Consider the following 11,743-nt stretch of genomic DNA (forward strand, 5'->3'; position numbering starts at 1 on the left):
GGTCTTTGTGTTGTATTGTTAGGGGCTTGCTAGCACATGTAGCCCCTTTTTATGTTTATTGGGAGACAGAACCCACCGCCACGATAGGAACCGGAGGCCAGATGCTCACTTTCCCGGGTCCCCTTGCAGCTAGGAGCAAGCATATGGCTTGCTTGGGACAGCCAGGTGTGCCCAAGGAGGACTCTGACACAGACGAGTAGGAACAGCGGGGAGTGGGCTTTGCTTGATGAGGGGGCAGGTGAGTATGGGGTTGGTGCCAAGCCGCAGAAGCTCCCCGCTCAAGCTCCGCTGGTGCAGCCAGGGCTGCACTTGGAGGGGCAGAGGCAGTGTTCTGAGGGTGGGGTCTCAGAAGAACAGGCTCTCTGGCTGCTCCCAGCAGCAGTTCAAGTACACCCACCGCTTTTTTACTCAGGGAACCAGCACTGCTTGACAAATTGGGGGGATCCAGGAGGCTGTGGCAAGCAAACCCAGAAGGTGGCCCAAAAGGGATGTTGAGGCCCAGGCCACTTGAGCAAGTAACAGTTCTTCCCTCGATAGTCTTTTGAGAGCTTCTGGTCCCAATAGAAACCAAATATGGGACCGTGGGACACCACGTGACTTTGAGACCCAAAGCACCTAGCCGGCCCAAGTCTCACAAGAGCCAGGGTTCCTCATCCTCAAGTAGGGTGGATCCTGAGAATATCCCGGAGAAAGAAAGAAGCCACAGGGTGCCCTCTCTTGCCAAATAGCATCTCCTTCCTCAGTCTACTCTAAAGGCTCCAGGAGAAGTTATGCAGGAAAGATATTGAGAAGAAAACTCATTCTAGCTTATATTACAGGAAGATAGTTATGGCAAAACCTTCCAAGTCTAGAGTATCGTTTATCCTCTGAACCAGCAACCAGAGTCCATGCTGGGCCCAGGAACAGAGAGAGGTAGAATGGGACCTCTCACTCTTTCCCCTATTAACCCATTCACAACATTTTTGCTTGAAGGCCCCGACTCTGGGCTCTGTTGGTTTTGAGGTTTGGTATCCTGTACAAAGAGGCAACACCAATAGTTCCTTGAACTGGAACCAGAGACAACTACCCAGCCATTTGGGGCAGAAATGGGAGACAAGATATTAGCTGGGTAATTAATGCTGATGATTTAAAAATAATAATGTTCCTGTCCTATGGCAGGGTCAGGGAGGGAGATACCCCAAGGATACCGTGTATCTCCATGTCTAATGGTTAAATTAACAAAAGACTAAAGCAGCAGAAGCAAGATAACTGAGCGTTCAGTTCCTCCACGAGCGAAGGTTTAGATCGCTCCATAAGAAAGAGCCATTGGCCCTAGCTGGTTTGGCTCAGTGGACAGAGCGTCGGCCTGCGGACTGAAGGGTCCCAGGTTCAGTTCTGGTCAAGGGCACATGCCTGGGTTGTCAGCTCGATCCCTAGTGTGGGGCGTGCAGGAGGCAGCCAATCAATGATTCTCTCTTATCATTGATGTTTTTCTCTTTCTCTTTCTCTCTCCCTCTCCCTTCCTCTCTGAAATCAGTAAAAATATATTTAAAAAAAATAAAAAAGAAATAAAAAAGAAAAAAGAGCCATCTTAGCCCTGGCTGTATAACTGAGTGGTTTAGAGGCTGAGTTCTGGTGCCAGACTACCTGGGCTCAAATCTGGGCGCCAACACATGCACGCTGTGTACCTCTCTCTGCTTTAGTTTCCACACCTGTAAAATGCGGATAATAATAGCTCAGACCTTGAGTGGCTATTTGAGAATTATGTGAGTAATACTTGTAAAGCACTTAGGACAGGGTCCGGCATGTAGCAAGCACTCTATAAATGTTAGCTATTATTAAGACAAGGGAACAAGAGGAAAGTCATAAATACCAGCCAACCACAGTATCAGGGTCAGTTGCCAGAATGAGAACAGTACACACAAAACCTCGTACGGGAATGCTTATACCACTTTCATTCATAATAGCCAAAAACTAGAAAGAAACAATAGTGATGTCTCTCAACATGTGGATAATTAAACAAACTGTGGCACATCCACACCATGGCGATTACCTAGCAATAATAAACAACAACAACAAAACACCATTGTGCAGCAAAGGAAACCATCAGCAAAATGAAAAGGCAATCTACTGAATGGGAGAAAATATTTGCAAATCATATATCTGTTAAGGGGTTAATACCCAAAAATAAATAAGAAAATCATACAACTCAATAGCGAAAAAAAAAAAATTTAAATTGGATTAAAAAATCGGTAGATGATCTGAATAGACATTTTCCCAGAGAAGACATACAGATGGCCAACAGGTCCATGTAAATGTGTTTACATTGATAATAATCAGGAAAATACAAATCAAAATACAATGCGATATAGCCTCATGCCTGTTAGAATAGCTATTATTAAAAAGAAGAAATAGGCCCTGACTGGTTTGGCTCAGTGGATAGAGCGTCGGCCTGCGGACTGAAAGGTCCCAGGTTCGATTCCGGTCAGGGGCATGTACCTTGGTTGCGGGCACATCCCCAGTGGGGGTTGTGCGGGAGGCAGCTGATCGGTGTTTCTCTCTCATCGATGTTTCTAACCCTCTATCCCTCTCTCTTCCTCTCTGTAAAAAATCAATAAAATATATTTAAAAAAAAAAAAAGAAGAAATAGCAAGTGTTGGTGAGGATGTGGAGAAAAGGGTATCCTTGTAATAGTGGACTTTTTGTCTAGTTTCTAATTTGAATACTTCAGCAATTAATATCTGTTTCATTAGTTTTTGCCAAATAGGCATTATTATGTTCATGTCTTCTATTTACATTCCTATTTTGCAGAATTTTATTAGGAATGGCTACTGATATTCATAAAGTGTTTTTTGGGGGGAATCTGTTGATATGATCCTATGGGCTCTCTCCCTTACTTTATTGATGTAGTAAATTATGTTCACAGAATTATTAAAAATAATAAATTTAACATCCACAAATTATATGAGGAAAAAGATGAATTCTTAAAGATCAAGAAATTATTCTATGGTGCCAAAACCAGTTTGGCTCAGTGGATAGAGCGTCAGCCTGCGGACCGGGGGGTCCCAGGTTCGATTCCGGTCAAGGGCATGTAACTTGGTTGCGGGCACATCCCCAGTAGGAGGTGTGCAAGAGGCAGCTGATCGATGTTTCTCTCTCATCGATGTTTCTGACTATCTATCACTCTTCCCTCTTCTCTGTAAAAAATCAATAAAATATATTTTAAAAAAAAGAAATGATTCTATGGAAAGGTGAACAATATTTCTAGCTGGGAAAATCTATATATATAAAACCCTAATATGCAAATAGACCGAATGGTAGAACAACCGAACAACCGGTCGCTATGACTTGTGCTGACCACCAGGGGGCGCACGTGGAACATGGCGGGCATTGGCCATGGTGGGATGGTGGAGCAGGTGAGCGGGGGTGCCTTACCAAGGCAGGGTGCCGGTCGCTGTCATCGGGGTGAGCCTCTGGTGGTTACTGAAAATTCTTTGCACCCGCACCACGGTCCTGCCCGGTGCTCACACCTGCTGCTGGTGTCCAGCGCTGGCCCTCATCACCCCTCAGGGCTTCTCCACCTCCCCCTGCTCCTGAGGGGCCATCGGGGCCAGCACCCATGCAGAGGATGGGCCAAGACCTGCCCCTGTGCCCATCGCAGCCTCGCGGCCCACAGTTCCTTTCAAAGTACACGAATTCATGCACTGGGCCCCTAGTTTAATATAAAAAGTCATTCTCAAATTATTCAGTAATTATCATCCATTAGGAATTACCATGGATTTGAAGGAATGGAAGACATTATTTTAAAGTTCATGTGGAAAATAAACGAGTGGCAAATGCCTATAAATCTACAATAATCAAAACAATGTAGTAAAGACAGATACATAGATTAATGGGTGTCAAGACCATTCAATAAAGAAAAGGCAGTCTTTTCAATAAATGGTGCTGGGAAAACTGGATATCCAACATGCAAAAGAAGTTGATCCTTTTTTTAAAAAAATAACCATATATAAAGTTAACATAAAACAGATGAGATTTAAACATCAGAGCTAAAACAAGAAAACTTTTGGGGGAAAAAACACAGTGGAAAATCTTCATGACACTGTATTTGGCGATGACTTCTTGAATATGACATCAAAAATATGGGAACAAAAGAAAATAGATAACTAGGACTATATCAAAATTCAGATCTTCTGTGTATCAAAGGACATTGTCAAAGACAACCTCAGTTCCTGCCTTGGTGGGTCTTTTAGTTTAGCAAGGCAGACAGTCTCCAGACAGGTGTGACGCATGCTCGGAGAGGCATATTGTAGAACTGAATTACAGAGGATGTAAAACTGCAAACTCCTCAGGGCAGACCTGCAGAGCAGTGTAGCCATGGGCAAGCTGGACATGTTTTCTCTCTCTTTTTTTTTTTTTGTTATAGTCCCTGGGGCCAAGCTTAAGCAGTTTGGGAAAAGATGCTTATGTAACTCTTTTGTAGTTGAAAATTCATTTTTCACTTCTCCTAAAAAAAAAAAAAAAATGGAGTAGTGGAAATGTTTGTGAGATGGTGGTGATAGTGGTTTAGTTTTATTTCTTTTCTGAGAATTTCAGGACATCTCCTATAACCAAGGACATTCTGCATATTATAAAATCAGTCTAGTCATTACTGACGTAAAAGCTTAAACTTTGGTGGGAGCTAAATGCTAATAAAAATCAAAGTAATAGACAGCCACAGAAAGCTGGGTACACTTAAAAGTGTTCCTCCATAATATCAGACCTGATTTAAAAATAAAAATAAAAGAATATTCCAAAATTTCCCTTGTGGCAAGTTTAACTTATGTGTTTTTGAGCTCACCTTAGAACAGAACACATGCTGGTCACCTTCTGAGTAGTGCACCATCAAATGTTAGTGGTTTGCTTTCTTTGGCTGGGTGATTCCAGATCCTTTCACTTTTCTGCTTTAAGACCCTATGGAATTTGGCTACCTGCCAGACCTCTGGAACCAAAACTGGCCCTATCAGAGCCTTAATCTAGAGACTTAAAAAGGAGTGAGAACAGATACCAGCAACCCACCTCTGGCCACTTCTAAACAAGGATATCGCCAGTTCATTGCTGGCTGATTGATTTAAGTTCATATGATGAGGGCTCTAGTGGGGAAGGGGGAGGTACTTAGGGTTTTTTGAGGAATCCCAATAAGCCCATTGTCATCACGTCCGAGCACGGTTTTTGTTCAAGTAAGCCGATGAATGGCCCAAAAGTCACCTGGAATTTGGGGCTTGGGGTGTGGGTGACTATTAATTAAAGCAAAAAAAATATATGTATATCGATCTTTCAAGATCAAAAGTTGATATAAAGAGTTGGGTGCCTCTAACATACAAAATTCTTTTTTAAAAAAAGATTTTAAAATATGTATATTTTTAAAATTAATTTCAGAGAGGAAGGAAGAGAGAGGTAGAAACATCAATGATGAGAACCATTGATTAGCTGCCTCCCACACACTCCCCACTGGGGATCAAGCCAGCAACCTGGGCATGTGCCCTTGACCAGAATCGAACTTGGGACCCTTTAGTCCACAGGTCGACGACGCTCAATCCACTGAGCCAAACCAGCTAGGGCCATACAAAATTCTTTTATATATATATTTAATTGGTTTTTTACAGAGAGGAAGGGAGAGGGATAGAGAGTTAGAAACATTGATGAGAGAAACATCAATCAGCTGCCTCCTGCACACTCCCTACTGGGGATGTGCCTGCAACCAAGGTACATGCCCTTGACCGGAATCAAACCTGGGACCTTTCAGTCCGCAGGCCGACACTCTATCCACTGAGCCAAACCTGTTAGGGCCATACAAAATTCTTGACCCTTCCCTTTCCAGGGTTTCATGATCTAATAAAATATTTTGTTTTTCAATAATGTTAAAATGTCACGCATTGCTCTGATTCAAATCAACTCAGGGAATTTAAGAAACAAAATCGATTTGGTTTCCTGCTGAGTAAAAAAAAACACCGACATTCAAATTGTGTAGGGAGGACTGTCAAAGTAGTGGTTTTAGGTTCTCCAGTTTGATTCCAGACACTGCTTTCAGCCTAGACCACAGAATCAGAAGCGAAGCCCTGGAATTTAGTTTCACTGCCACAGTCAGTGGAATTTTTCTGCTGCTTAAGCGGTGGGCAAGAGCATGTTCTCATAAGAAAACTTGCAGAGATTTGCCCAAGGTCCTATGGAGTGAGTGATCCACGAGAGAGATGCATAACTGTACGGTTCCTTTTTACCTACTGGGTTTGAAGACCAGAGCTGCCATCACTAGCTGTGGGATCGGGTAAATCACTACAACCCAAGCCTCGGTCTCTTATCTACAGCATAAGCCGATAATGCCTGCCATATGGGGATGCTTTGAGAAACTCGGTGTAAGCGATCTTGACTCACTACTAGTCTCGTGTGTGTGTGTGTGTGTGTGTGTGTGTGTGTGTGTGTGTGTGTGTGCGGGGGGGGGGGGGTTGATAAGGATCCAAAATGGGCAGGAGAAATTCTGCCTCCGCGCTCGGGGGACGAGTCTTGAAGGCCCCCCTAACACCCCCTTACCTGCCTCCCACACCACCCTGTCCTTCCTTAAATCTGGGCTTCGGAGAGCCCCAATTTGGTCCACACTCTCTGGCGGACTCTGCGGGCGTGGGTGCCGCCCCCGGAAGGACGGTAGCCCCGTGTGACCTCATCCGCATGGCCGCCGGGAGCAGCTGGCAGGAAGAGGAAAAGTGTGGCACTGAAGGATCAGTTCCGCTTCCGCTGGCGCAAGCGCTTTCATTTCTTCTGCTGCCGTGACTAAGATGGAAGCGTTTTGGGAGTCGCGGGCCGGACTTTGGGCTGGGGGTCCGGCCCCCGGGCAGTTTTATCGCATCCCGCCAACTCCCGGCTCCTTGGTGGACCCAGCGTCCGCGCTCCACGGGGGTCCGATCACGCGTACTCAGTAAGCTCGGGGCGCCCCAGCTTGCGCAGCGGTGGGGGTGGCCTGTTGAGCCTGTGGGCCGAGGGTTCCGAGGGAGCAGGGGAAGGCGAGGGGCAGCGAGGGGCACGGAGCCCTGGGGAATGAATGGGGCTCTGGGAAGTCGAAGGGGAACGGTCCACCGCGCAGGGAGAGGACTCGGGCGACCCGCCCCCACGCCGCCCTGCAGACCCTCCACCCCTTCTGTCCCCAGGAACCCCATGGTGACCGGGACCTCGGTCCTGGGCGTGAAATTTGACGGCGGAGTGGTGATTGCAGCAGACATGCTGGGTTCCTACGGCTCCTTGGCCCGTTTCCGCAACATCTCTCGCATAATGCGAGTCAATGACAGCACCATGCTGGGTGCTTCCGGAGACTATGCTGATTTCCAGTATGTGAAGCAAGTTCTCGGCCAGATGGTGTAAGTCATCTTAGTTCCCAAACTTAGTTCCCAAGTGGGCAGGGGAATCGCTGGTGTGTGTGTGTGTGTGTGTGTGTGTGTGTGTGTGTGTGTGTGTGTGTTTTATCTCCTTAAGAAGTTCTAAGTGGAGGTACTCCAGGCTGCTTGCAGAGGACAGGGAGAATTGTAGGGGTGGAAGATGGGGGATGGAGATCCCGACTTTAATATTCTCACGCCCATTTCTTTTTTTAAGGATTGATGAGGAGTTGTTGGGAGACGGGCACAGCTATAGTCCTCGAGCTATTCACTCGTGGCTGACCAGGGCCATGTACAGCCGCCGCTCCAAGATGAACCCCCTGTGGAACACCATGGTCATTGGAGGCTATTCGGATGGAGAGAGGTTGATTTGAATACAAATAACATTTCCTTGACAATCTAACCTGCAGTGTAATGTGTTTATATCTTTACCCCCTGAGTAAATCCTAGTTCTTAGACCACATGGTCCCGTACTTCAGCTAGGATACAGAAACTTAAGATGAAATTAGTTCTTTGACCTATTGTGTCCTTTTAGCTTCCTCGGTTACGTGGACATGCTTGGCGTAGCCTATGAAGCCCCTTCACTGGCCACTGGTTATGGTGCATACTTGGCTCAGGTAAGTGGTGAGTTGAGAGGTGGGGGCAGAGGGGAAGAGAGCAGGCAGTGAGGGCTAGTGGTTGTGTGCTTGCCTTTTTTTACCTTATAACTCGGACATGAGGAACAGGCTAGGATCCCTATTGCTGGGCAGATGGTTCTCTTTGTAGTCCAGAGGCTGTAAGTGTGGCATTTGCATTCCAATGACAAGGCATGTTCAGGAGTCAGTAGACATGTGCCAAGAGAGGACACTCTAAACTTCCCCTTCAGGTGGGTCTTAGCACAAGTAAACAGAGTATTCTGGTGAGGCAGTAGGTGGAATGTTACTTTTTCACTCATTTGTGCATATTACACCATGGATTTGAGGCAAATAGCCAGGTGTTCAGCCCCTGATGTCTCCCATCGTTTTCCCTAATCTCCTTAGCCTCTGCTTCGAGAAGTTCTGGAGAAGCAGCCAGTGCTGAGCCAGACTGAGGCCCGAGAGCTAGTGGAACGCTGTATGCGAGTGCTGTACTACCGGGATGCCCGATCTTATAACCGGGTGAGGAGGGGAATGAATAATGAAGGTGAAGGGGATCTAATTGGCAGGTTCACAATACTTGCAAGTGTCGAGGGTTTCTGTGCTTTGAAGGGCAGTTTGTCCCATTTCTCTGTCTCCTATTTTCATATTTGGGAAAACCCTCTACTTGACCTTTGACCAGGTCCCAGAGACTTCTTTCATGTGGGGTTGGGCATTTTCATTGAGAGCTCTGCTTTCTTTCAGTTTCAAATCGCCATGGTAACCGAAAAAGGTGTTGAAATAGAGGGACCACTTTCGGCAGAAACCAACTGGGATATTGCCCACATGATCAGGTGATTGAAATTAAAATTATAATGGGAAAAATAGGTGGTAGAAGAGTTGGGAGGCCCCGTGGCTCGCACTAAGCTGGGTGTTTTGGAAGTCTCAACCCCAAATTCTCTGGGTGGCATGCATTTTGGGTCAATAGAACTGCTTTTAGGAATTGATTCCTTTCCCTATCACTTCACAAATTTATTAATGCTCTCTTCCTTTTTAGTGGTTTTGAATGAAATAACAGACGTGTTATCTAGAACTGAAGTTGTATTCTTCTTCCGACTTTGAACTTGGCTGGTTCAGAGGTAGACTTTCCTTTTGTAAAATAAATCTTTTGAAACACTTGCTGAGTAGTTGTATTTTGTCTGACTAGGTCACACCAAGAACAAAACCACTAAGTACTGTCATATGCCATTTCCTCCCTGATCTGAGAACCTTTTGGCTCTTAGTTCTTATAGCAGATAAGAGTTCTCTGCATGACAATACGAAGACCCACTGCTGTCTTCATTTGTAGAAGCCAGGCTTAATCCCTGTGGGATAACCTAATTGGCTTTTGTGCTTAATTTTTTTCTTCAACATTTCTACCCATGCACTAGATTCTAAAATAGTTTCTGGTTAATGTTGGCTGCAAATGTAGTTTTAGTTAAAACACCATTTTTAAGATAAAATGGAGCATCTAGTGGAGCTTTTCTGTATAAGGCTACCCCCAAGCTGGAACTGACAGTCTCAATCCTCCCATTCATCTTCCATTTAGGAAATATTAAGTAATTTCAACATTGAACCTAAATGTCTATTGTTCAAACCTACTACTAATTTCTAGCCCTGCCATAAAACTTAAAGTTTTGTGTGTTTATTAAAAAGTCCTAAGTGTAGCTGTGAGTCAAATTAGTTGGGGTAACAGCCAAATTCCATCCCTGGAATGGTGTTAAACTCTTATTTAAAAATGAACACCTCCCAAATAAAGAAAAAACAAAAATATAAAAATGAACACCCTAGGTAATTCTGATGCATATCCTCTCTAAACCTCTTTTAGAGAAAGTAGTACATGCCGAAACCGGTTTGGCTCAGTGGATAGAGCGTCGGCCTGCGGGCTGAGGGGTCCCGGGTTCGATTCCGGTCAAGGGCATGTACCTTGGTTGCGGGCACATCCCCAGTGGGAGGTGTGCAGGAGGCAGCTGATCGATGTTTCTCTCTCATCGATGTTTCTAGCTCTCTGTCCCTCTCCCTTCCTCTCTGTGAAATATCAATAAAATATATTTAAAAATAAATAAATAAATAAATAAATAAATAAGAAAGTAGTACAGACAGCAAACCCAAAAACGTACAGAAATTCAGTAAGGTGAGAAAGGAGGGAGAAATCAAAACATCTCTCTGTCCGTATCATCCATGATTACAACAAACCAGTATATTAAAGCAAAAGAAAACCATGAGCTTTCAGTTTGAATATTCTATAGTCTCAACACAGAAAGTAGGCAATAAATACTTTATTGATTAAACTGAAATATAAAAAAACCCAACCTTCTACTACTAAGCCATGTGGGCAGAATCCACAATAACTTTCTGGCCAAAACTCAGCTGACCCACTGTTGGTAATACGGTCTTAAAAAAATTGCCCCTCAAGAAAGTCATTCAGTGTGCAGAGACCAGGAGCCCAGCTCCACTAAGTTTGGGCTGCTGTGGAGACTACCAAAGAGAAGGATTAGGTCATTGTAGAAGGAGTTGACCATAGTTCTTGATCTTTCTGAAAGGCAAAGGATTGACTTGAAAATCCATAATTCTGTCAAAATGGTATCAGGCAAAAAGCTGGGGAAGAGAAGCCCAGATGGATCCTCAGTTCAGGGTTTAGATGCCATAGGTTCACAGAGCTGGCCACGCTGTTTATGGGAGGGATCCCTCCAGATCACTATCTTATAGCCTTTCGGGGTTAAAAAACAAAAAAGTGGGGGTGAGGACAAACGGGTAACCAATGTCACACCTGTACCATCAGACCCATCACATCTTGAGCATCTGCCAGTCTGTGAAATCGATTAGAATAGGGGCACCTAGGAAAAAAACATTGTTTATAAACTCATTTCCCTTCATTTTATTAAATGTCCCACTTACGTACATTTTAAAGATGAACCATTTACAAGCCTGTGCAGGTTGCTGTCTTGGCTCTAGGAAGGAAACGTTGCTGAGACTCAGGGTGGACAGAATGGTGTAGCTGTGGGAAAGGTGGACCTGGATTTTTGCTCCTTTTCTGTTACAGTACATTTCAGTTTATAACCATGAGTACATACAACTTAAAAAAAAATCCCTCATGCAAACTGTAGAAAAATTTTTTCTTTCCTTGATGCTGGCAGTGAAAAATAAAAGATTCATGTCTTTTTCTCTGTGCACACCCCCATGTATTTCTTCTTCAGGTCAGATTCTTCACTAAGCATTAAGAGAAATAGGAGAGAGCAGGATTTCAGCAAGTGGTCTCTTTTCTTTTTAAAGTTCAACACTTAATTTCTTGCACAATTAGCTCCTGGCTGTAGCAATGTGGTCACTTGATCAGACACTGTCCACTTAAGATGAAGTTCAACAAAGCAGGGACTGCCCCCAGAGGGTCTGCAGGATGAAGACCCCACACTGGGAATGGCTTCCACCCTAACACTCTGTGATCACCTCAGTACCTCTTGCTTGCTAATGACATGTATGATCCTTTGTCCAAAGTGATGGTGTGAGAATGGGAAAAGGGGCCAAATATCGCAAGTGCAAAGAATATTGGTTTTGTCGTGTTTTTGTTGGGAGGGTGGTGAGGAAAAAGATCTATTCATCATTCTGGATGATTAAAGGTGGTTTCATGCATTTTTAAAGCCACAATTTTATATCGAGTTGCTGTAGAAACCAACTTCTCTGGAGAGGGAAGGTAAGAAAGGAGAAGGAAGAGAGAGTTCAGTGGGATTTTTTTTT

The 11,743-nt window shown here is 44.5% G+C and overlaps 1 protein-coding gene across 1 annotated transcript; it reads left to right on the forward strand.

Annotated features, from left to right (window-relative positions):
- Positions 1–6,746: 6,746 nt before the first annotated feature.
- PSMB4 (proteasome 20S subunit beta 4) lies at positions 6,747–9,151 on the forward strand. The gene is made up of 7 exons (XM_080648079.1): positions 6,747–6,928; positions 7,158–7,364; positions 7,597–7,743; positions 7,915–7,996; positions 8,399–8,515; positions 8,738–8,826; positions 9,030–9,151. The coding sequence occupies exons 1-7, from the start codon at positions 6,789–6,791 to the stop codon at positions 9,040–9,042; spliced, it is 795 nt and encodes a 264-aa protein (XP_080504205.1). The 5' UTR covers positions 6,747–6,788; the 3' UTR covers positions 9,043–9,151.
- Positions 9,152–11,743: the final 2,592 nt, after the last annotated feature.

This window comes from Plecotus auritus (genome assembly GCF_963455305.1).
Source record: "Plecotus auritus genome assembly, chromosome: 12".
In the NCBI taxonomy this organism is placed as follows: Eukaryota; Metazoa; Chordata; class Mammalia; order Chiroptera; family Vespertilionidae; genus Plecotus; species Plecotus auritus.